General features: G+C 42.3%; 1 protein-coding gene across 2 annotated transcripts in view; it reads right to left on the minus strand.

Annotated features, from left to right (window-relative positions):
• GALNT7 (polypeptide N-acetylgalactosaminyltransferase 7) overlaps positions 1–20,960 on the minus strand; it is a 74,017-nt gene extending 53,057 nt beyond the window's left edge. Inside the window, exon 1 of one of the 2 annotated variants that reach the window (XM_055702864.1) lies at positions 20,815–20,960. In XM_055702864.1, the coding sequence (XP_055558839.1) occupies positions 20,815–20,940 (126 nt within the window). In that variant the 5' untranslated portion in view covers positions 20,941–20,960. The remainder of the gene's footprint in view (positions 1–20,814) is intronic. The other variant, XM_055702858.1, reaches the window with a different exon arrangement.
• Between the last annotated feature and the right edge of the window lie 229 nt (positions 20,961–21,189).

Genomic DNA, 21,189 nt, shown 5'->3' on the forward strand with positions numbered 1-21,189 from the left:
TTTGTATGCTGGTTGACTCACTTCATGTTAAACTCAGCCATTTAAAATATTTTATTGTGATTTAGTTGTTCAGAACACTGTTATGATAACAGCAAAGACCCATGAAGAGGCCAAAGAGCAAGTAAAGCACCAAGCCCTGGGGCACAGTTATCATTCTACTGCAGCATCAGGCAGAAAAAACTATCCCAGGTAAGCAAAGCCCACCAGACACTGACCCCTATCTTTCTGAAAAAAAGACCAGCATCTTGTCCAGTCTTGTGAGTGGAGACTCTAAAGGACCCAACTGCTTTCAGTTTTCCTCTTCTTCCTGAAGCAACTCTCCACCTGAAATCTTAGATATCAAGTTGCATCTACTCACACAAAGAACACTTACTGCCTAGAAAGGTAAAACTTGTTTTCTCTTAAAACCTTCATTAAAATAATCCTTTTTTCAACTTAAACTGGAGGCAATCCATGGGATGCCTTGCTGTGCAAGAGGTTCAGCAAGGTGACTCGTTCCTTAAGCAAACGCACCAGCTGCTATAAGTATTGCAGGAGGAGCAAAGCTTTAGATGAACTGACATATTCTAAATAAAAAGTGCAACAAACTGTCTTCTAGGGACACAGCCAACCCCAGAAAAACATTTAAGCAGATGAAGGCTGTGGGAAGTCTCCAAATGCTCAGAATTCTGGCTGGCTCTAATCAATATTACCATCTCTCATTTCTGTAAACATTTCTTGTTATGTATTTTGTTCAAATGCAACCTTCTGTTCTCCTTTTAAATTCCCTCAAATTTCCAGTTTTGTTTACAGTGCTTTGGTTACGATGGTGCCAGTGCTTACCCTATTTTAGAGGGGCAGAAGGTGGAGGCAAGATTTTTTCTAACTCTTTCTTCTAGACAAAAGCTGAATATCAGGAAATCCCTTCTGAAAAATGGATTGCAGAAATGGATGGCAGAAAATGCAGGATTTTTTTCCCTGTCTCCCTCCAGGTGATTAGGAGTACATCTGCACACAGCTATGTGGTTTGGAGCAATGCTACGCATTCAATCAGATTTTGAAAACGGTGCTTAACGGCTCACATAACACATCTAGAAAACAGTAAAATAATCAACAACAACAAAAAAACCACCCCTAAGTCTGCCCTTGAACTTGCACACAAGGGCTTCTGAGTCAAGTATCAGATGCTTTCCCCCATTTTCTCTAAGCTTTTCCTAAGAGACATGCCTTTGGACATGTAATACAGAACATTCCACAACCATAAGATAGATTTTTCTAATGTAGCCTGATAAATTGAAATCTGTGATTTTTTAATAGAAGAGACTTTCAAGTGAAGAACAGCAAACCACAGTGAAGATAAAGGCTTTTATTATCACACACTTACAATAAAATTAATCAGAAGCATACTTAGGCTATAATAAATTGCTTCATAATAATCGAGTAACCACGACCTTGCTGGCCTATGAGCTTTCTCCCCAGGATACATGGAAAAAGTGGAGCATACCATAGTTATACAACTGTTCACAATTTTTCTCTCTAAAGGGATTTTATAAATGACTGACTGGAAAATTATGAGTATTAAGAACAAATTGCACAATTCCTTAAGACTTCATCTCCTTTGGAGCTGACTGCAAGATGTAAAAGGGCCTCCAGATATCAGGTCTTTGTCTATGACTCCTGGACTATTTCTTCCCTTCTTCAGAGAAAAAGATGCATCGATTTTTCATCTGAGTTTTCTACCTTTCTCTGTATTGCCAATTAGAGGCTAGCAGGATAGCAGACACTGGTATTAGATTAGTAAAACGGTATTCACACAGGAGAGCAGGTCCTGCTTTTTAGCTTAAATGACCTCCTTCCCTTGTAGATCTCTAAGACTATGCAACTTTAACAATTAATAAAAATTAAGAGCAAACTATCCTGAATACCTGAAAATAAATCCAATATTGTATTGATACCGTGCCAATTTACTATATGCTGATGCATGTAGTTTAACTATTTATACACTAGTATTCTACTACTGCCACATGCACATGCTTTCAAGTGCTTGGCAAACAATTCCAATAGTTACTGCAATCAAATGGAAGAAAACCAGAAACAGCCATGAGGATGAATTATTTCACTGCAATATTGCCATAATCCAGAACGCTGTCACTTCGATCACTAAGACCTTCCCTCTGGTACTTTCTCATCTCACCTGCGCACTCTGTGATCTTCAGCTGCATCGCCTTGTCTTTTGTGTCCAGCGTGCTGGTCTCATCCAGTCCTGTTACACCTACACTCAACGCATTGCCACAATCACCAAGAACCTTCTTCCACAGCCCCTAATGGTTCAGCAATAACAAGCTATCTCTTTCCCATCCCCAAAACCTCTTTCATCTTTTTCCCCGCAGAGAAGTTGTGCCCTCCAAGGTGAAAGGCTTAAAACACAGCATCACTGAAAAGGTTTAGTACAAGATTTGTTCTTGTCACTACATTTCAACATTAAATGAAGCTTGTGACCTTTCTAGTTGAGTCATTGCTCCTTTCACATTCTGTCTCACGCCAGGAATATCCTTCATTTTATGCATATGTTTGAATGAGATCTTAAAAATAGAACTCATGTTTATTCATATGGACATTAAAGATTCCTAAGGACTTCTAAGATGTCCTCTGTCCAGCTTCATTTCCTTCCATAAAGGAAGGATTATTCTCCTTTTCCTGTGTAGTGGTGTTACACAGAGGACTATGAGGGGGCAAGGGTTTTCATTCTACGAAGACCAAACTCCTTTTAGGAATGTTCTCTGTTGACTAAGGAAAGAAAGATGAAGCTGTTTCTTTTGGACTTAAACAATCAAAATTTAAAGTAGTCAAATTTTAAGCTGTAGAGATAAGCAGGTAAAAACAAGCATATGCTTTGAATTAAAAAAGGAAGAGACCAAAAATTTACAATTTATAATCCATAACTTTGCTATTGAAAATATCCAACTTCTATTACTGTTCCCTCCAGAGGGAAAAAGCCTCAGAAAGAAACAAAAACTACCATCAATCCTCATGTTCTAAGCAGCTGAGGACAGCTTTTCTGGCCCTCCAGGCATCAGCTATGAACAGTGTGCTCGTTAAAGCCCGCAGAGGAACTTCATCCTTGTTTTTCAATCATCCGAGACAGATGGATATTTAAAAATCATATATTTGTTTTATATAGCCCAGCAAGTAAATGACATTTACAACACAATAAATCCATCGCTGATGGACACACTTGATAAGGGATGCAGGTTTCTGTGCTATATTTTGTCTGCCTCAATTTTTAAAGACACATACGTCAATCTCATTTCATATTTCTTGCTATTAAGAAGCAAATTCCATCATTAGATTTTCATTTATTTTGAAATATTACCATTCTCAAGCTTTACAACAGCCTATTTCTGTCTTCTTTTTTTAAACTGCATTTCACAATTTGATCAACCCTACCATTTTGAAAGCTTTTTCAAAGATACAGCCAGCTGTAATAAAAAGCTGCATTGTATGAAAATGACATATACAGTCTAAAACCTGTTTCTGAAAGTTTCAACTGATCTCCCAAAAGATTTCAGAAATCCAGAGTATTTACGTAAGTACCTTATGTCAATGCCTGACTAGGTAAGTGGGGGAGAAATCATTTGTTATGATCAATTGTGTTCTCCATCCCATCTTTCCCTGACCCTTCATTCCCGTATCTTTTCTACGCAGGATATTAAATAAAATCTGTGTGGTATTTGCCAATAATGAGTTATATTTTACTGAATTGTTGAGGTGAGGTAAGTTCTTATGTGTCCTAAATGCTTAAAAAAAATAACAACACAATACATATATCTGAGGTGTAAGAAGGAAAAAAGATCTGAAACAATAATTATTAAGAACCAATTTATTGAACAGATAAATCAATCTTAGTTAAATTGACTACTCTTTCTGTGACAGCTAGTGACATTACTTGTTTTGCTGTGAAGTAAACATGACGAAAATCAAAACCTGTTTTCATAGCTTCGCTCTAGAAACCACATCACACGTGAGTACAGCCAGGTTCTTTGCATCTTTTAAATACCCAGCAAGAATACTATAATATAATCCACAAATTTCTTCGAACAGACTCCACTGAACCTGTCTGCTCTCCACTATGCTTACCAGCCTTGCACTTAGCTCCGCACTCTCCATGCAGTATCATTTGAGTATGGAAGTCACCACGCTCATGCCGAGACCACAAGACCTAGTGGAGGGGCAGACACGCTGCACCTGGACTCCAAGAAATGGACTGCCTTGGCATTTACTTTGTTAGTGCAGATGATCCACAGTGCTGCCAGCAACCTAGAAACTGTCTGAGACTAACATTCAAAACATTACTCTCAAAGACGACTTTGGGAACTGACATCCTACTGCTTTCTCTTAATGTGGCACCAAGGATCAGCCTCCATAGTCCTGAACACCTTCCAAAGGACCTGCCTAGACCTGTCAGATCCTGAAGAGAGTTTTCATGTGACCTTTCCATTTCCAGCTCAGGTACACTCCGGCCAGTATTTCTGACCACATGTCTGGAGAAGGAACATTACCCTTCTGTATGCACTGATACCCTTGCCATTGGACTGTAGCATTCTACCGTTTAAATCGTTTGGCATACAACACACACAAAGAAAGATACATGAGGATCCTTCTTGTTTGCAATGAATGGAAGTCAGTGTCTTCAGCACCGCGTCTAACTGCAGGACATCCCCACCATCAAAAGTGCATAGCAAAGAGGCATTTCTCTGAAGCACTGTAATCTTGTCAAAACTTGTCCAGTCCTTTTAAACATTTTTGGTATGAAATCAGAAGTCTTGGCAATTCAGACTCTCCATGTAAGTAACAAGAATGGAATTTTTGTTAAAAATTGATCTCAAAATGATGGCGAGTCTTTCCTCGGGTTATACTTGCCCCAGTAATGCTGTTCCCAGCTGGAGCTATTTCTACAAGCCCTAAGTATGCATGCTCCTGGTAGGCTTCAAACAGAGCTGCTAATAACTGCATTTACGAAAACTGTGCCCTTAACTTACTGCATCTAACACAGAAAAAAATATTAGCAAACAATACTTGTGATCTATCCAGTTCATTAAATGGGTGTTTAAATCGGAATGCAGTTTGCTAAGTCAAGACCTTTATGTGCTAGTCTTGCACTTTAACTGCTAACAAAGAAAATTTTGTAAAAGCCTGTCAGGAAACTAGCTTCTAAAGGCCTCTGCGGTCCCCATGAAAGAGAGCCTGTTTTCTCTAACAGGGTAAAAAGCTGGCCAGCAGCTGCAGAAAGAAAAGTCAGTAAGGCAGTCCATACTTATGTCTGGCTGGGGAGGCAGTGCCTCCCAAGGGGAAGAACTGCAAAAGAAGAAAGATGTCAGTATTTCGATCTTCAGTATGAAAGAGAAGCTACACGCATAAGCCATCAAATACCAAAGAAGGGTGAAGTGGCAGATGTACCAGGACAGGACAGTAAACAATATAGTTTTGTTTGCTATACATCAAAACAGAATCAGCAAAAGAAGCCCAAAAATCCACAAGTAATGTATCTAATAAAAATACAAAATAAATAAAATCCACTGTATTTTGCTACCTTTCAATAACCTGCAAAGCTATTACATTGAAAAGGATAAGGAAAAGCAATATAGAAGAGCCTCTTCTGTAAGAGACAATACATTCACACGGTTGTCAATCAAGCCAATCTTACTACTGTCATTAATCAGTCACCTTTCGGGATGAGGTGATTTCTTTTTTAAAAGTTCTCACACACAAGTGACAACAGCACAACATAAGAGGGATATGCTCTGTTTAGAACCCTCATATGTGAGTTACCCAAATCAACATTTTCTCAATACATTATCATACAATGTAGACTTGGACAAATCCTCTTAAGTTCAGACACAGAAAATCAGACTGAGTCACCAACCCACTAGACAGTTCCAGTAAACTGAAACAAACAAAAAAGCAAAACAAACAAAAGAAACCCAATGTAAAAAACCCCAAGAAACCCACTCTTTATTTTTTTAAATTACAATTAAACAGTTCTACAGTTTTAAGTCTCATGGCAAACCAAAAATATCAGGAACAACAATGAAGAGGTGTCAGTGTGCTCTTTGGTGAAATTGACAGAAATATCCAACTAGATATAAAAAACCCCAACAAACTTGCACCATGAGAATGGCCAAACAGTGGGACAAGTTAGGCAGAGCGGTTGTGCTGTCTCCCTCCCTCGAGGTTTTCAAGGCCCAGCTGAGCAAAGCCCCGGGCAGCCTGTGTGACCACACAGCTGACCCTGCTTTGAGCAGGATGTTGGACTAGGGACCTCCTCAGGTCCCTTCCAGCTTGAATAATCCTATGACCTTACACAAGAAATTTGGATAGCGTTTCTGACATCATTAAAGTTGAAATTTTTGACTTTTCAAATCACTTAAAAAATGTAAAAGCTTAAGAATAAGCTACTATTCAGCCTTCCATTTTTAATTATTTCAACAGAACGTGAACAGCAGAAACTCTGTGCATCTCTTTAGCAGAGAGCAGCTGAAAGCCGCAAGTAATAAAAGTCACTTTAGGCATAGTATTTTACCTGGAAACAGCGTATTTCCCTTTTGTTTAGTATGGCATTTCCAGGTCTATAATTCTTGACAGTATGACAACTGTAGATTTGTAAAGGAAGTCAGATTTAGGTAAGATGTGGCAAAAAAAAAAAAAGCCACTTGCCTACTCTTCCTACTGAGTAAAGGGACTCAAGGTTGAATTTCCTATTTTATTTAAAAAGCAAAGTTTGGAAGACTTCTGAATGTCAATACTATGATGCATTACATTGATGTTTATCTTCTGAAGATTGCAGATATACAGTAAAACCTGAAGGTTTTATTTTTCATCTCTGCTGCGAGGTGAACTGTGGAATATGAATTTCAAGAAGCACCTAGCTCTTGCAGAAAATTAATAAAACCTGTATTTTTTAGCTGCTGCAGATGAGCTGCCTTTACATCTTTTGGTTTTGCTAATTTATTTTGGATTTAAACTTCTGTCTGCTAGGTGCCAGATTTGTCAAGCTGTTGTTCCAGAGCAGGATGGCTACATTTCTACAACCAGTTTACTTCTCCACTAAGCATTTTTGTCTTGCCTGTGTGTCAACACAAGCACCTTTAGAACTACATGCTGAGCTGGATCAAGGACTCCCCACAGCCAGCTGTGCAGGCAAGCCAAATGAATTTGGCATCCATAAGGAGGGTGAACACCAGTGCTGAGCTAGTTCAAAACAGGAGTGTGGAGGAAAAAAAAAAAAAAAAAAAAAAAAAAAAAAATAAGAAAAAGCTGCTTGAAGTGAGGGGTAGCTGAAAAACGATTGAGGAGAGTGCCCTAGTAGCAAAACGCACAGAACACAGCTGCCTCCCCCGGCTGTTTAAAACCACTGCCTGCACATAGGACATAGGCATCAAGCAGAGAGACAAGGGCTGCAGAGCCCTGCTCCTCCCAAGTGACTTCCAGCCCTCCTCAGAGCCCTCCTCGGGACCTCTGCGGGGCACTGGGAATGAAGAGGTACCTGCGGGCTGGCAGGTACTCAAGCAGCTGCCCGACTCCAGAGAGGGTTTTGCTTCTTTTGTACCTTTAAAACTAAACAACACAACCCAACCAAACAAAAAACCCTCACAAAACCACCCCCAAAACTCAGCATGCCTCTCTAGACCTTTCCCCTCCCTCGGAGGAGCCCCTTGCTGTGCAGAGGAAGCAGAGGCATACAGGCAGCACGCACTTCTGTCCCCACTGGCCTTCGGGCCAGACGCTCACGGCATGCTAAGAGCATCAGAAAAAAATGCGCAGGCTTGCCCAGTCGTGTGGTTTTCTGAGTCACCATGCCCAGATCCCATCTCAGAAATAATCCAAATGTTCCTATGCAGGGCAAGCCTGTAGCAGTAAAACACACTATTTCGGGTGGGCTGGGCAATAGCTGCTCTTCCCCTTCCCAAGGCACCCAGGACTGTTCTTAAGGTGTTTCCTGTGGCAAATGTTAATGGTAATGCAGGAACACCGCTATGCTCTGAACAAAAGGATGCTTCTGTTTAATGTTCTTGGCAGTATGAACCTCCCTTTCTTCTTCTAAAGCAAAGCTACAAAAAAGATTATTTTCACTTGTACTACAGAATTATGGAGGCAGCTGCATGTTCTTAAATTGTGGGAGGAGAGGGAAGACGTGCATAACTGGTGGTTGCCCTGCACTTCTCCCTTTTCAGGAAAGCTCCAAGCCTCAACAGAGGTCTCCTTAATATATATATATAAATGGTGACTTTTCACCGCACGATGAATTGAACAAGTATTTCTAGATCTCCAGTACTACCTTTTCCTCAGCAAATGCACCCAGATGTCAGGCAGCACTCCCTTTCACATTAAGTATTTTCTCACTCTTGGATCCAATGCTTTATGCCACTATGGCTAGATAAGAAAGGGTATCAGGAAATGTGCCACTCTAGTGCTGGCCACATTTCTTCAGTCTACAGACAAAATAAATCAAGATAAGTAAAGAAACCAAAACTTTAAAAGCAAAAATGTATGAAGAGAAAGGAACGCTGCAGAGCTTAACATGCATTGGGATAAAACCAGCACTGGTTATAAAACATTACAGTTGCCATAACTGGTCTTTTTAATACAGTTTAAAGTTTCTTTGAGTCCTATAGCCAATACAGTGTAAAACCACTTAAGCAACATCAAGGTCTGACAAAATTAACAAATGTATGTGGGGGACAAAATGGACTTTGTACAGGAAAGTTGGGGTTTGGTGTTAGGCTATTAATAGATCTCCTAAATACACTCTGCTGGAAGGTTTCCATTTGTAAAGCCAAAGTGATATACAGAAAATCAGCTACATGCAGTTACTTACATACAAGAATATTTTATGGGTTCAGCTCTAAGACACTGATACTGTATCTGAAATCTCAACTTCCTTATCAGTAAAACTGAGCTTAAATATAAATTCCCATGCATTTTAGTAAATATGTAAAAAATACATAGCTCCAGACTTAGAAAATCTCAAGTTTGAGAATGAAAAAAGATGATAAAATACAATTATTTCTCATATGTGAAAACATTCTCACTGACGTACATTTTAAGGCATCAGAGTCAAGATTATTCAGTTAAGCTATTAAAATGTATTTTTAAAACATCAACCTAAAAAGTATAACAAATTCTGCTTGCAACATTATGACGTTGGCAACATTAAGTAGTACATTATGGTTGTTAGATAAACCAAATTAACAGATATAAGTTCTGCTTGTTTCTTAGAAATTAACAGCTGTGAACCATTCCTGAAAATTAGGATTGCTGGGATTAGACAGTAGACTGTATTTTGACAAGATATCAGTACATACTAAATTCTTGCAAATACCGTGCAAGATAAAACCAGCTCAAAAACCTGCTCAAGCTGCCTCTCCTCTGCAGCGACGCTAACAGGCTTTAAGTCAGTAAAAAAATTGGTGCTTAGCATTTAAGGCTGCGAAGACTTCTTTAATTGTAGACATGAATTGTAGAGTTTAAAATGAAACAGGTCTTAGCATTTTATAGCCTGTGACAAACTTGTTAGAAGATAGATTGCCCAAGCTATTACAAAGGATAAAGTCAAGACAAGTAGTCTGATCATTTATTGTTCTTCCTTACTTCCAGATTATCTGTATCACTTAATATCTTACTGCAGTGCAAGAAAACTCTTAAGCTATTGAACAGTGGGTTGTGAGAATAAGCCTAATGAACTCCCCAAATTCCCACAAAGAACAAACAAGGAAAAAAAAACTGACCGGGGAAAAAAAAAGAAACAAATGTAAGTATTCATACTTCAGCTGAGGGTGAGACATAGAATAAGAACCTGGAAAAACAAAGATCAATGAACCTCATTACAGTAACATGGACTTGGGCTGGCTGCAGTCAATCAATAATCACCATCAAGCTTCCTTGTAAGGATCCAATCATACCTTCATCACCCCATGCAAACATAAGGACTGTTTAGAAAAAGTTAGTTTTATTAAAAAATATACCTTACTGTTTTGAGTAAATATAAAACTATGTTAAGATCTGATCTGAAAATCAGTGTCTTGCATGCCTTACTGTAAGCCCAGCAGCCTCTCTGTTCTCAGCTTAACAGCAAAAACATAACTAGGTACCTCTGTTTACCGGCAGCCCCTGGGTGCATTTCGCCACACACAGGCACGCAAGTCAGCCTGGGTTTAGAAATTACGCGCCCCTGGGAAATATCGCCAAAACAAACACCTCCCAAAGAGGCACAAGGCCTCTCTCAACCACAAGATCTATATGCGAATCGGAGAAAGGGGACGTAGGACAGATGAAGCGTGCTCAAGGACAGCAGATTTCAAAGAATTTTAATTATTTTTAAAGTAGGCCACCCCCCAGGACATATCCATTTCATCCAGAAAAATTAATCCAGCCTGCTCCCTGCCATCCTCTTTTCCCAGGGCCCCTCAGGCATACACAAAGATTAAAGGCTACATGAACTATCCTGGCAGTCTGCTCCCTTTTATCACAAGAGCTTGACAACTCCCCTGTCATCACCAGGCTTAGTAGAAGATAATAACAGGAGCAAAACTTGTTAACTCCCCCAGAAGTGACTGACTTGACTATTCATAGAAAAGGTAAGTCTGCTTTCTAATATGGGGACCCTGTCTTAGAGAGATTCCCCCACCTCCGTTTCTCTACATGAAATAATGGGAACGGTATTGACGCTTAGGACACCTACTCACTGCCCTGTGTATGAACACATACATTGCCAAAGCTGGACCAGAGTAACTGTTTGCCCCAGTCTGGATTCCAGTGCCATGGACAGCTGCTCCCCTTGAGGATGCCTGAAGGAGAAGCTCACACCTGGACCTGCCCAAAGAGCTCCACAGCCTCCCTGTCAAGTCAACACTTCTTCTACTATTCACATAAAAATAAGCAAGTGTTCAAGGCCAATATTTTAGATCGGTATTGGAAAACAGAGAGGGATAGAAGACACAAGGACTTAGATGCCGAGATCACACAAATGTATCCCAGAAACTAATCTGCAGTCTTACTTCACATATCCAGGGCTGGAATACCTCCACAGAGAGTACTCAAGACCACTTTACAAAGTGAGTCTCATGCCATGTAAGTATCTTATATTGAGTGAAATATTAGCATTTGGAGCTGAGAATCTTCAAAAAGTGACACAAGAGGCAACAGGAGATTCTTCTCCCTCACCAGCAGGAGCTGAGGCACAGGAAACCCACACACCATCCTTCTGGACTTGAGAGCTGCTGGCTAAGAACTCTCTGATCAGAGGCAGGTGGTATACTTAGACATAATCACTAAAAGCTCATATTCCATCAAAAGAAGTAAATAACAAAACCCCTCCACCTCCCACCCTTTTCCACCTCTGCAGATTACAGATACCATTTTTAAGCTAATCACTAGTGAAGGTCTCGGTTCTGTGCAGGAGGAACATACTTCATAGAGGGAAGGGAAATAAGGGTGTAAAACGCAGAAGAGGTGAGAAAAACCCAAGATATTTCATAGCTGCTGTTTAAAGCTTATCAGAGGCTTTGGCGTGTTAGAATCACTGTGGGAGATGGATTATCCAAGCCAGAGCAGGTGAAGCAGTCTAAGGTGCATGATAAATGCATCATTGACACATGCATGGCTTATAAAAGACATATATTATGAGCCTTGAAGAGCTGACTTCAAGGCCTCATTTAAGTGAAAGTGTAGCAAATCTTATTTCAAGACTAGAGCATGTAGAGAACAATTTATTTTCTCTGAAGAACACATTATGTCAATATTGTCTTTCTTGATCTTCCTTCCTCAATAGGAAGGATAGAAAACTCATGACATTACCATCCCAGATGCTTTTAAGAGGTAGCTTGGTTACTCTTTTTGGTTTTGGATCAAGATGTTATTACAGATGAGGCATTTTCTACAGCCAATTTAAAAAAAATAAATACCTTTTTCTTTGACATACCTAGAATTCTACTAGCTCAAAATAAAGACATTGCTTAAATATCTCAAATCCATAAAGATAGGAATTGAGAAATAAAATGGGGTGCTGCTAGGCTTCAGCCCTACTGAAATGCTATTCCTTTTATAGTCCTACTTAAAAAGGAAATCTTTTACTACAGGTTAAAACCAAAGCAAATTTTAATCCCCAAGTTGTGACAAAAATGTTCAAATATGAATAAAACCACTATATTCAATTTCATTAAAGATATTTTTTTTCTAAAGCACACTATTTAACATAATACTTTCTGCCTTATTAAAAAAAATAATCAACTGTATTCAAAGTCAGAACAGTTCCTGCTGAGCCATTTTCATTGCCAATTTTTTAAGACAACAAAATAAGTAAGAAACTTTGTGGGCTGAGCACCATCTGCTTATGCTTTAATTTCATTAACAGTTATATTTTGAGACTTTCAACTGTAAAGAAAGTTTTCCAAATGTAAACAGCATATAAACCAGTATACTCTTTTTACATTATACCTTCCTGCAGTTCTCTCCTGCTGCTCAGGGGTTTACCACACATCAGTGCCGACTGCTGCTATTTGCAACTGAACACTCCACAAGGAAATCAAAGGAAAGTAAGTTGTAGCTTCAGAAAGCCAGAGCAATACTAAAAAAATGTTACTGGAGCCGGCAATTAGAATGAAGGATTCAAGAGGACATGGTAAGACAGAAACGTAAAAGAAATACAGACCACCACAGAGCAGCAAACAATTAGTTTACTGTAACAGAGAGGGGAGAAAAAAAAATAAGTATCTGTGAGCTGCAAGAAAGCATGCTTATGCATGGAGAAGCACACTTAATTCCTGCTTAAAACAATCCTTTTTTTAAGCATCATCTCTTCATTACTAAAAGTAGCCATTTTTTGTTTTAGTCATAATGTATGTATGTAGCCTGGTAAGAGTAGCATTTTTATTCCCAAATGGGAAGTTAATGGGTCTTCAGAAAATAGGAATTCTGTGCTATAAAATGCATCACTAGGAAAGCAGCAACCTATTTCAAAAACAGTTTGCACTAAGAAAAAACTTGTTTTTTCAAATTTCAGACCTACCAGTTCAAATAATATTCCAATGAGTACGCAAATGTTTCAAAACTGCTCGGTCCCAAGCAGGGAGAACACAATAAGGATGTTTATTTGAAAAACAAAGGTAGAAATCAAGTATTAGCCTTCTCCTCTATATCTTTTTATGATTGTTAACAACAAAACACCCCTTTTCCACAAAACCACATACCTTCCCAGCAAGCCCCTTCAAGAAAGAGGCTACAATTAAACTGATAAATCCCAGTCCTGAAATCTGCTATAAAGCACAAACTTAACCTTTGGTTTAAGTTTACAGAAATCTACCAAGTTTAAAATTTTCCCCTCTTCAAATCTGCATTTTGTGAAAGGCCAGGATACCCCCAAATCCATGCCTACAAGTATCAGAGATTGCAAAGACGTGCATGCTGCTGGCTGCTTACTGCTCCCCTTTGCTGGGCCATTCTGGCAACACTTTCCTTACTGAACACATTACCTTGGCACTGCTACTACTTGGGGGGGGGCACGCAGGATGGGACAGGACACACCTCACTCACCAAAACAGTGTCTAAATCTAGAGCACTGTGGGGCAGAGGTGGACTGCTAAAGGCACAATCAAGCGAATAAATTCCCTTTAATTCACAAAAAGATGAAAGCAAACTGATGGAGGAGGCAGCCTTTTAAGCAGCGTGTTGCTATTTTTAAACTAATCGTTCACAGTAGACGTTTGTTTTCCATACTTACAGAACAGATTTAGTAATTAAATGTAACTGTTACCAGACTTGGAATCCTTCTCTCAGATTATATGGCCTACTTTCTGTAAAAACATCCCCCCACCCTGCCCCCCCAAGGTAGAAGTCAAACCTATTAATGTAACAGCTTATCCTGCCTTATTTCCACTTGGCTGTCTCCCATAATGCTGATTTAATATCTGAAAAAAATAGGACAAAGGCACTGTCATTTTTCATTAGGGAGCATCAGCTCAATACAAGCAATTTTAACTCTGCTGAGCTCGGGTGAAGGAAGGTACACGCTATTTGGCCATGTGATGAAAACCCCATGTATACACTCCTAGATATGACAGGCCTTCTCTCAAAGATGGCATTCTGATGACCCACTGGGCCTTTTCCAGTATCTAAATTTACTAGCTCCAGAATTTCTACTACTTCAGCTTGGCTATCATATCCTAATTCATCATCTTTAAAATAAAGACTTAACTATCACCTAGATTTTTATTTTAAAAAGGACTTTATTACATGCTATTTTTAATGCCCCATTACTTGGTCACTAAGGAGCACAAGTTACCACTTCTGTTATTTACTTATTCATTTTTTTTAAAACAAATGACAACCTACGTAACCCATTGTGTTGATGATTCCTGACTTCTGTGGTCTTACTCCAGAGTTTCTCTGTGAGGTACTTAAAGACAGGAATAGTTTTACCTGTGTGATCCCCAAATCAGACACAATTACTAAGTTTTTTGTTGCACAATCTTACCTAAGAGTGCACAGCCACCTTTCATCCTATGCTAAGGATCCTGCCAAAGGTGCCCTGGATGCTCTAGATCCTCTTCTCCTACAGTGGGATTCTTGAAAAGCAAATGCTGGCCTTAAGATCTTTGATTGTTTTTTTTGACTGTTCAGTTCTTTTACATTACTCATGAATGGTAATGGGGGGTGGGGGTGTGTGCTAGAACACAATAAAAGGAAACTTGTCACACACATAAAATGGTGCAAAACTACTCTAGAGGAGCAGACATTTACATAAATAATAGTCTGAAGATAATAATGAGTTCTTTCTCCAACTTATTACAAGGGATCTTATAGATAAAAAGAGTTCAAGAAAGTTTTAATACAATCTATGTATGTATACATGAACTGTAGGAATTATGAAGGCTTTTTTCCCCCCCATTTCTTCACTTTATTTGCTTTGTGGTCATTGATTCTGCAACATAACTGGAAACGTTTGTAGAAAGATTTCACTTTTAATATGATAGTGATTGGGGTTTTTACACTCTCCCAAGGGTGACAGATTTTTACAAGCTTTTTCAAAGCCAATTTAGATGAAAGCACAAATTAAAAAAAAATTAGCATTTAATATCTCAAAACATTTTGCCTATTACTGTCACCAGCAACACTAAAGATTACTGTAATAGACAGAGGGGAAAAAGAAAGTGATGTTTACTTCCTACAACAGTGATACTTTGGCTATGGCAAGCTCACTGCCTCCCTGCGCACAAATCTCAAACTAAACTTGTTGAACACAAAATATCTGCCAAGGTGTTCATTTCTGCCGAGTGTCACACCAGAAGTAGTGACTGATTAAGGCTTTGATTGTAGAAGGCGGTGTGCCAATGCCTAGCCCTGCACCTGCAGGGACCTTGTCACACCCAGATGATGAATGATGGTGTTGAGTTTTCAGATAATGCTGGAGTGGCAGACCTGATGTGGTGCTCCTTGTGTTAGGTCTCACCCAATTACAGAAAGGCAAACCAGTAAAAAAAACCAACAGTGATCAATGTATAGATAACTATACACAGCAATTGGAGAGAGAGATACTGTTTTGCAACTAGATCACCCGTGTGCCACAATGCATCACGTTTTTACCAAACTCGAACCTGAATCCCTGCACTACAGAACACCACTCTCCCTGTGACATCAGATTTATTATTTTACTCTGATTCCTGCCCTTTCCTCCAGTAATGATATAAACTTAAAATTCCTGCATCTCAGTTTCTCTAAGCACATGTGCCGTTACTCCTTAAGGGAAAGTGGAGAATTTCCGCTGGGACTTCCACTGCCAAGAATCTAATTTAAACCACAATAACATTTCAACTTCAGTCTGCAACTTTTCATTAAGTTCCCAGTGACAACCCAGCCAAGACATACAGGATATTAGCGGTCCTTAAAGTGGGAGAGAAGGGGGCGTGTCACCAGAAAGCTCAGAAAATGTCCATTCAGCTTTTCTTTTTTTCCAGCTCCTCCACCTCCACTTCATAAATTCTCTACCTTCTAGTGGCTGCACGGGAATCGTACTGTTTAAACTTGGTGGCTGGTGAGGGCCCACAGCCCTAGCTACAGGCCCATCATCCAGGCTCCTGAACCAGAGGGACATGCCAGATCACCATCTGCACCAGGACCCTCGGCAGAGCCCTGCTTCCTGATCCACGGGCAACCGCTCTTCCCTGGCTATGGCACAGCTGCTGTGATGTCTGGCAATAAGGACAGCTAATGTCCTGGCAGGGAGATGAGGGTATACATGTCTAAGGGTGGGAGACTGTGACCTCAAAAGCTCCTGCTAAGTTATAGAGCACTGAGAGCACACCTGGAGTAGGAGACGTGCATGCTTTCAGGGATGGCAGGAGGAAGGGGACAGCTGCCCAATTACTTACACAAAAAAGCCAGCCTGGAAAGTCTGGGAACTGTTGATAAACAAATACTCCCAAAAGCCCCTTAAGAACATGTCACTTACAGACACAGAAAATTAAATGCCTTCAACACACAGCAAGGCAAGTTAATGGCAGCCCACTGGTGGCTCAGGTGCAGTGGCTACGGGCTAGCTCAAGTTGGGAAATCCCACAAGTATTGTAATGCTTCAAATCTGAAGCAGCAGGTTCCCAGATACGAGGCCAGGCAGCCCATGCCAAGATTTTGGGAAGTTCTCACTGCACACGAGAAAAGGGCAGAACAGGGAATTTTGTGGGGTTTGCAATCTCACCACATTTCTGACTTGTGCAAGGTCAGCCACACGTGGCCAGCAAATCTTTTACTACTTTCCTAGGCTCCAGAAGGGGATTAGTAACACAGCGGACACCTTCTTACTGTTCTTCACAAGGAAAAATGAATAGGGTCATTTCTACCAGCTTCTTGGAGTACTCCAGTGAAGATTAGAGGAAGTATGAAACCACTGATCATACTACTACCACACAGACTATGAGCCTGCAAAATTGTACTTCAAGCTTTGTCTCAGGTAGGCTAAACTGATCTTTCAAAAAAAAACCCCCAAAACACACAACCCAAACCCACCAATCTCAATTTTACATAACTTTTCATGCTTCTGAATACTAATTTGGTCACTTTAACACTTTGTAGTTGGTCAGATTTGGAGAGTTAAAGTTGACCTATATTACATTTACTCCCCCAATACACTGTTTTCAGCTTTTCAGTAATGAATCTTTCTTTACCGTTTCAGTCCATTGGTTCTGCCTGCAGTATTACCCACTTCTTGATGACACCAGCTTTTAAGGCTGTACCTCTGTGGCCGATTAGCCACATCTCGCTGGAGACCAACAAGTACTATATCCCCAACAACTGGGATGCCTACAGCAATCTTCGTACAATGAATAGCCTCAGTCGTTTCCTGATAGCCCCAAAACCATGATCCCTTGACCCAGAAGAGCAGAAGGTATCGGAAAACATCCAAAAGAACCCACAACATGCAAATAATAATGGAATCAGTGATTCTACCTGATCTTTTCTCACAGTCATAAACAAGCACATCCCTGCCTAAATCTTTGGTACTCTTGTAATCCTTACTATCAGATAGTAGATGTCCTTACATACACAAAGGGCAGACACGCTTTTAAAGACTCTGAGGACAGACCTTAATATATTTTCATTATTTTAATTTGGTTTACATTGAAAACTAAAAGCTCTTTAGGATGAGGATATTTTATTCTGTTTGGATATTTCCGATAATGCAAAGAAAGAAATACTTAACCTCTTTCTCTGATTACTCCAAGCACTTTTTCCTTAAATGATGTCTTGCAGAAACAAAGTTTCACTGTTGGGTTGCCTGGAGATCGGCTGATATGCTTTCAGTGAACATACACTCCCTGTGGTAGTCAGAATTCTACCAGAAACAAAGGTCTTGTCTCCCAGCTGTCTGTGTTTCTGTTACTACCTCTGTGTTCTCTCATTTCCTTCCTAAACAAGCTACTTCTCCACTTTCACTTTTTCTTTGAAAACTCTCCATAGCTTAATCACCTTGCCTCTCCAAAAGATCTCTGAAATCTTTTAAAATGAGTAGAAAAAACATAACACAATATTTGAAGGGAGAATATACTTTTTTTTCATTTTAAGGTCCATAGTTACAACATTACTACAAGATCTTCAGTATCCTTTGCTGCTGTAAGCAGGAAAATATTCAAGGTTATAAACATAAAGAGAACAACAAAGCAGAACTTTTCATCTTTGCTTCTTTAATGTGTCGGTGTTATTAAGAAGCGCCCAGGGTTACAGCGCAGAGAGGGAAAGGTTACTGCCTGAGGTTAGCTATAAAAAGTTTAATTCTATTTTAAGCTGGTACTCTCTGATCAGGAATTTTACATTTGTTGGCCAGAGTTTTCAGCACGAGCAAAAGGAGGAGGGCGTTGTACGGGAAGAAGAATAATTATTCTGTTATCTTTAGCTTAACAAACTTTCCGGCAACTAACAACAGAGCAAACACATACATTTGTATGACTGAACAAAGTGTGCACACCCAGAGCAGCAGTTATGATTAAACTCCTAGTTCCAACATGCTGAAACTGCACCAACGCAGTCTGTCTCCAGGTGTTGCGGGAAGCATACCCTGAGGTACAAGCCCACCTCATGGGGTCAGTGTCGCCTCACCTAGCAGGATGCAGGATGCACAGACCCTAACCTCAGGACATACTCCTGGGCTCTGCCAACCCCCCAGAAATACGATGGAGCACTGCTAGGAGTGAGCCCGCTCACTACTGTTTCACTAGCATTCTTCACCTGAGCAGCTTCTGAGGAGGAAAGCAGTCCAAACCAAAACACAAATTTAGTAACAACGATACTGTTTCCCAGAAAATGAAGAAGCACGTGTTACCCTCTCTCATATATATCACAATGACAAGTAAACAGCTGATCTCGCTAATGAACCAGATATTCTGTTTAGATGTCATCTTTGACAGTGTTTACTTAATACCATTATATTTGTTCCCAACAAAGACTGAATTATTTCCTGAGGTGGCTGTCATGAGTATTTCCTCCAGTCAAGGCAGGGGTGATCAAGACAGAATGCTGTTTTATCAAGGGCTAGACTGTAAGGACTCTTCCCACTCCAATATTGCCCATGTGCACCAGCTAGAACAGATTTCCGAATCAGACCTCACGTGCGAATGGAGGTGGATACAAAGGTTCAGCTCAAAAGCCTCCGAGAAAAAGCCTTCAGGCTTGTCAGAGAAGACAGCGTGATTCATTACAGCACCTGAATAGGCTGATACAGCATGCACACTGTAGGACTGCAGTATTTCAGTTGTCACCCCAGAATAGTCATCTGATGACGGTCACTGCCCTACACAGCATTGCAACCATAACCATATATATATGTTTTTTTTTTTTAAGAAGATTTCACTTGACAGGTCTGTTACCCTTCCCTAAACAGGAAAAGTAATTCAACTGGTTTTGACGTAAAACGTTTACTGCCTGACATTTTCTTGGGAGGCACGCAAATAAAATTCCTGAAGATTTTTCTGTACACAGAAGAGCCTATGCTGTATCCCGAAGAACAGATTACAGAAACTTTACCACTTAATAAACTGTGTATCTCCAAGAGAACCGCTGTGGCCTATTATCTCAGCAGTAACTGCCAAGACACAGAAAACTGTAACAGCTTCAGAAGACAGAGCATCTGCTGAAGGAGTCCAAAGTCATTGCCAGGTTTCAAAAGCACGAAACCTGTCAGCTCGCTTGCCTTCCGCAATTATTCAAAGCAGCCCACTAGCAAGTGAGGCCCAAGATCATTAGCGAACATATCACAACAGATCACTTTTTAAGATAATCACTGCAAAATTTTATGACTTCACCAAGATTAAAATAATCTTGACTAATCTTACTTCAAGCAGATCTCCTTAAGTCCAGCTATGTTTGACAGCTCTAAAACCTGTGGCGAAAATGGAAAAAGCACCTTGACGCCTTCCCAGACCCTGGCGTTGAGGGCACGGCTTATTCCCGCCTGACACAAGGCCAGGCCAGGGCTCCCCGCGCGGCTCCCGCAGCCCTGCCGGGGTCCCTGCCCCTCCGCTGAGGCGCTGCCCGCCCCACGGGCCGCCCCGCCGTTTCGGGGTGCGGGACGCGCACTGCCAGCGCCACCAGCCCAAGGCCTGCTGGCTCTCCTGCGCTGTTCCCCGGCCCCCAGCCGGCCGCCTGTCCTCGGCGGGGCCTGCCCTGGGGTCGCTGACGGCCGGGGAAGCTGACCCGCAGCGGAGTGTGTGCGGGAGCACCTGCGCCCTTTGTCGAACCCCCGGGGGACACCTCTGCGGGACGCTCCGGCAGTCTGCACCGGCGCCGCTGCTCCAGGGATGGCAAAGCCCCTGGAGGAGGCATCCACGGACCCACGCCTTTTGGGTGCCCGGGGCATCGCCGGCGGGCAGGTCTCGGGGAAGGGCCCCGTCGGGGCACTGCCCGCCCCGCCCCGCCAGCGGCGGCCCCCGGCGGGCTGGGGGGGCTGCGGCGGCCCCACGCCGGGCGGGGCGGCGCGGACCGGACCCTACACCCGCCGGGCGCGGCCGCCGGGGCCCATCGGAGCGCGGCGCCCCCGGGCCTCGGCGCGGCCCGTCCCGCGGCGGCGGCGGGCCAAGGCGCGGCGCCGCCCGGGCAGGGACGCCGGATCCGGGGGCCGGTTGGGGCCGGCCCCGCCGCTCCGCTCTCCCCTCTCGGGCCTGCAGGCGCCGCAGGCCGCAGCCCGGGCAGCCGCCCCCCGCCCGCCCACAGCCGCCGCCGGTCACATCCCGGGCAGCGGCTCCACCACCCGCTCCGTCCCGGCCGCCCTGCCGCCCGGCGCGGCCGCACACTCACCCGCGTCCGTCCCGGGGGAGCCGGCTCCTCGGTGCGGGGCGACAGCGAGGACCAGAGCAGCAGCAGCCCCAAGAAGCTGCCCGCCAGCAGCACGGCGCGCAGCAGGAAGCCCAGCTTCAGCCGCATCCTCCCTCCCGCCCGCCCTCTCCCTCCTGCCGCCGCGCACGCAGCGCCCGGCCCCGCGCACCGGCGGGCTTCCGCCCCCCGCCCGGCACGGCACGGCACGGCACGGCCCCGCCGCCGCCGCCTCTCCCCCTCCTCCCCCAGCCGCCGCCCGCCTGCGGACGCGTTCCTCCCGCCGCCGCCGCACGTACAAAGTTTCTCTCTTTTTTTTTTTTTCCTTCCTCCCCCCTTTACCCCTTGTCCCCCCCCGCC

Source organism: Falco cherrug, chromosome 1 (assembly GCF_023634085.1).
Source record: "Falco cherrug isolate bFalChe1 chromosome 1, bFalChe1.pri, whole genome shotgun sequence".
Lineage (NCBI taxonomy): Eukaryota > Metazoa > Chordata > Aves > Falconiformes > Falconidae > Falco > Falco cherrug.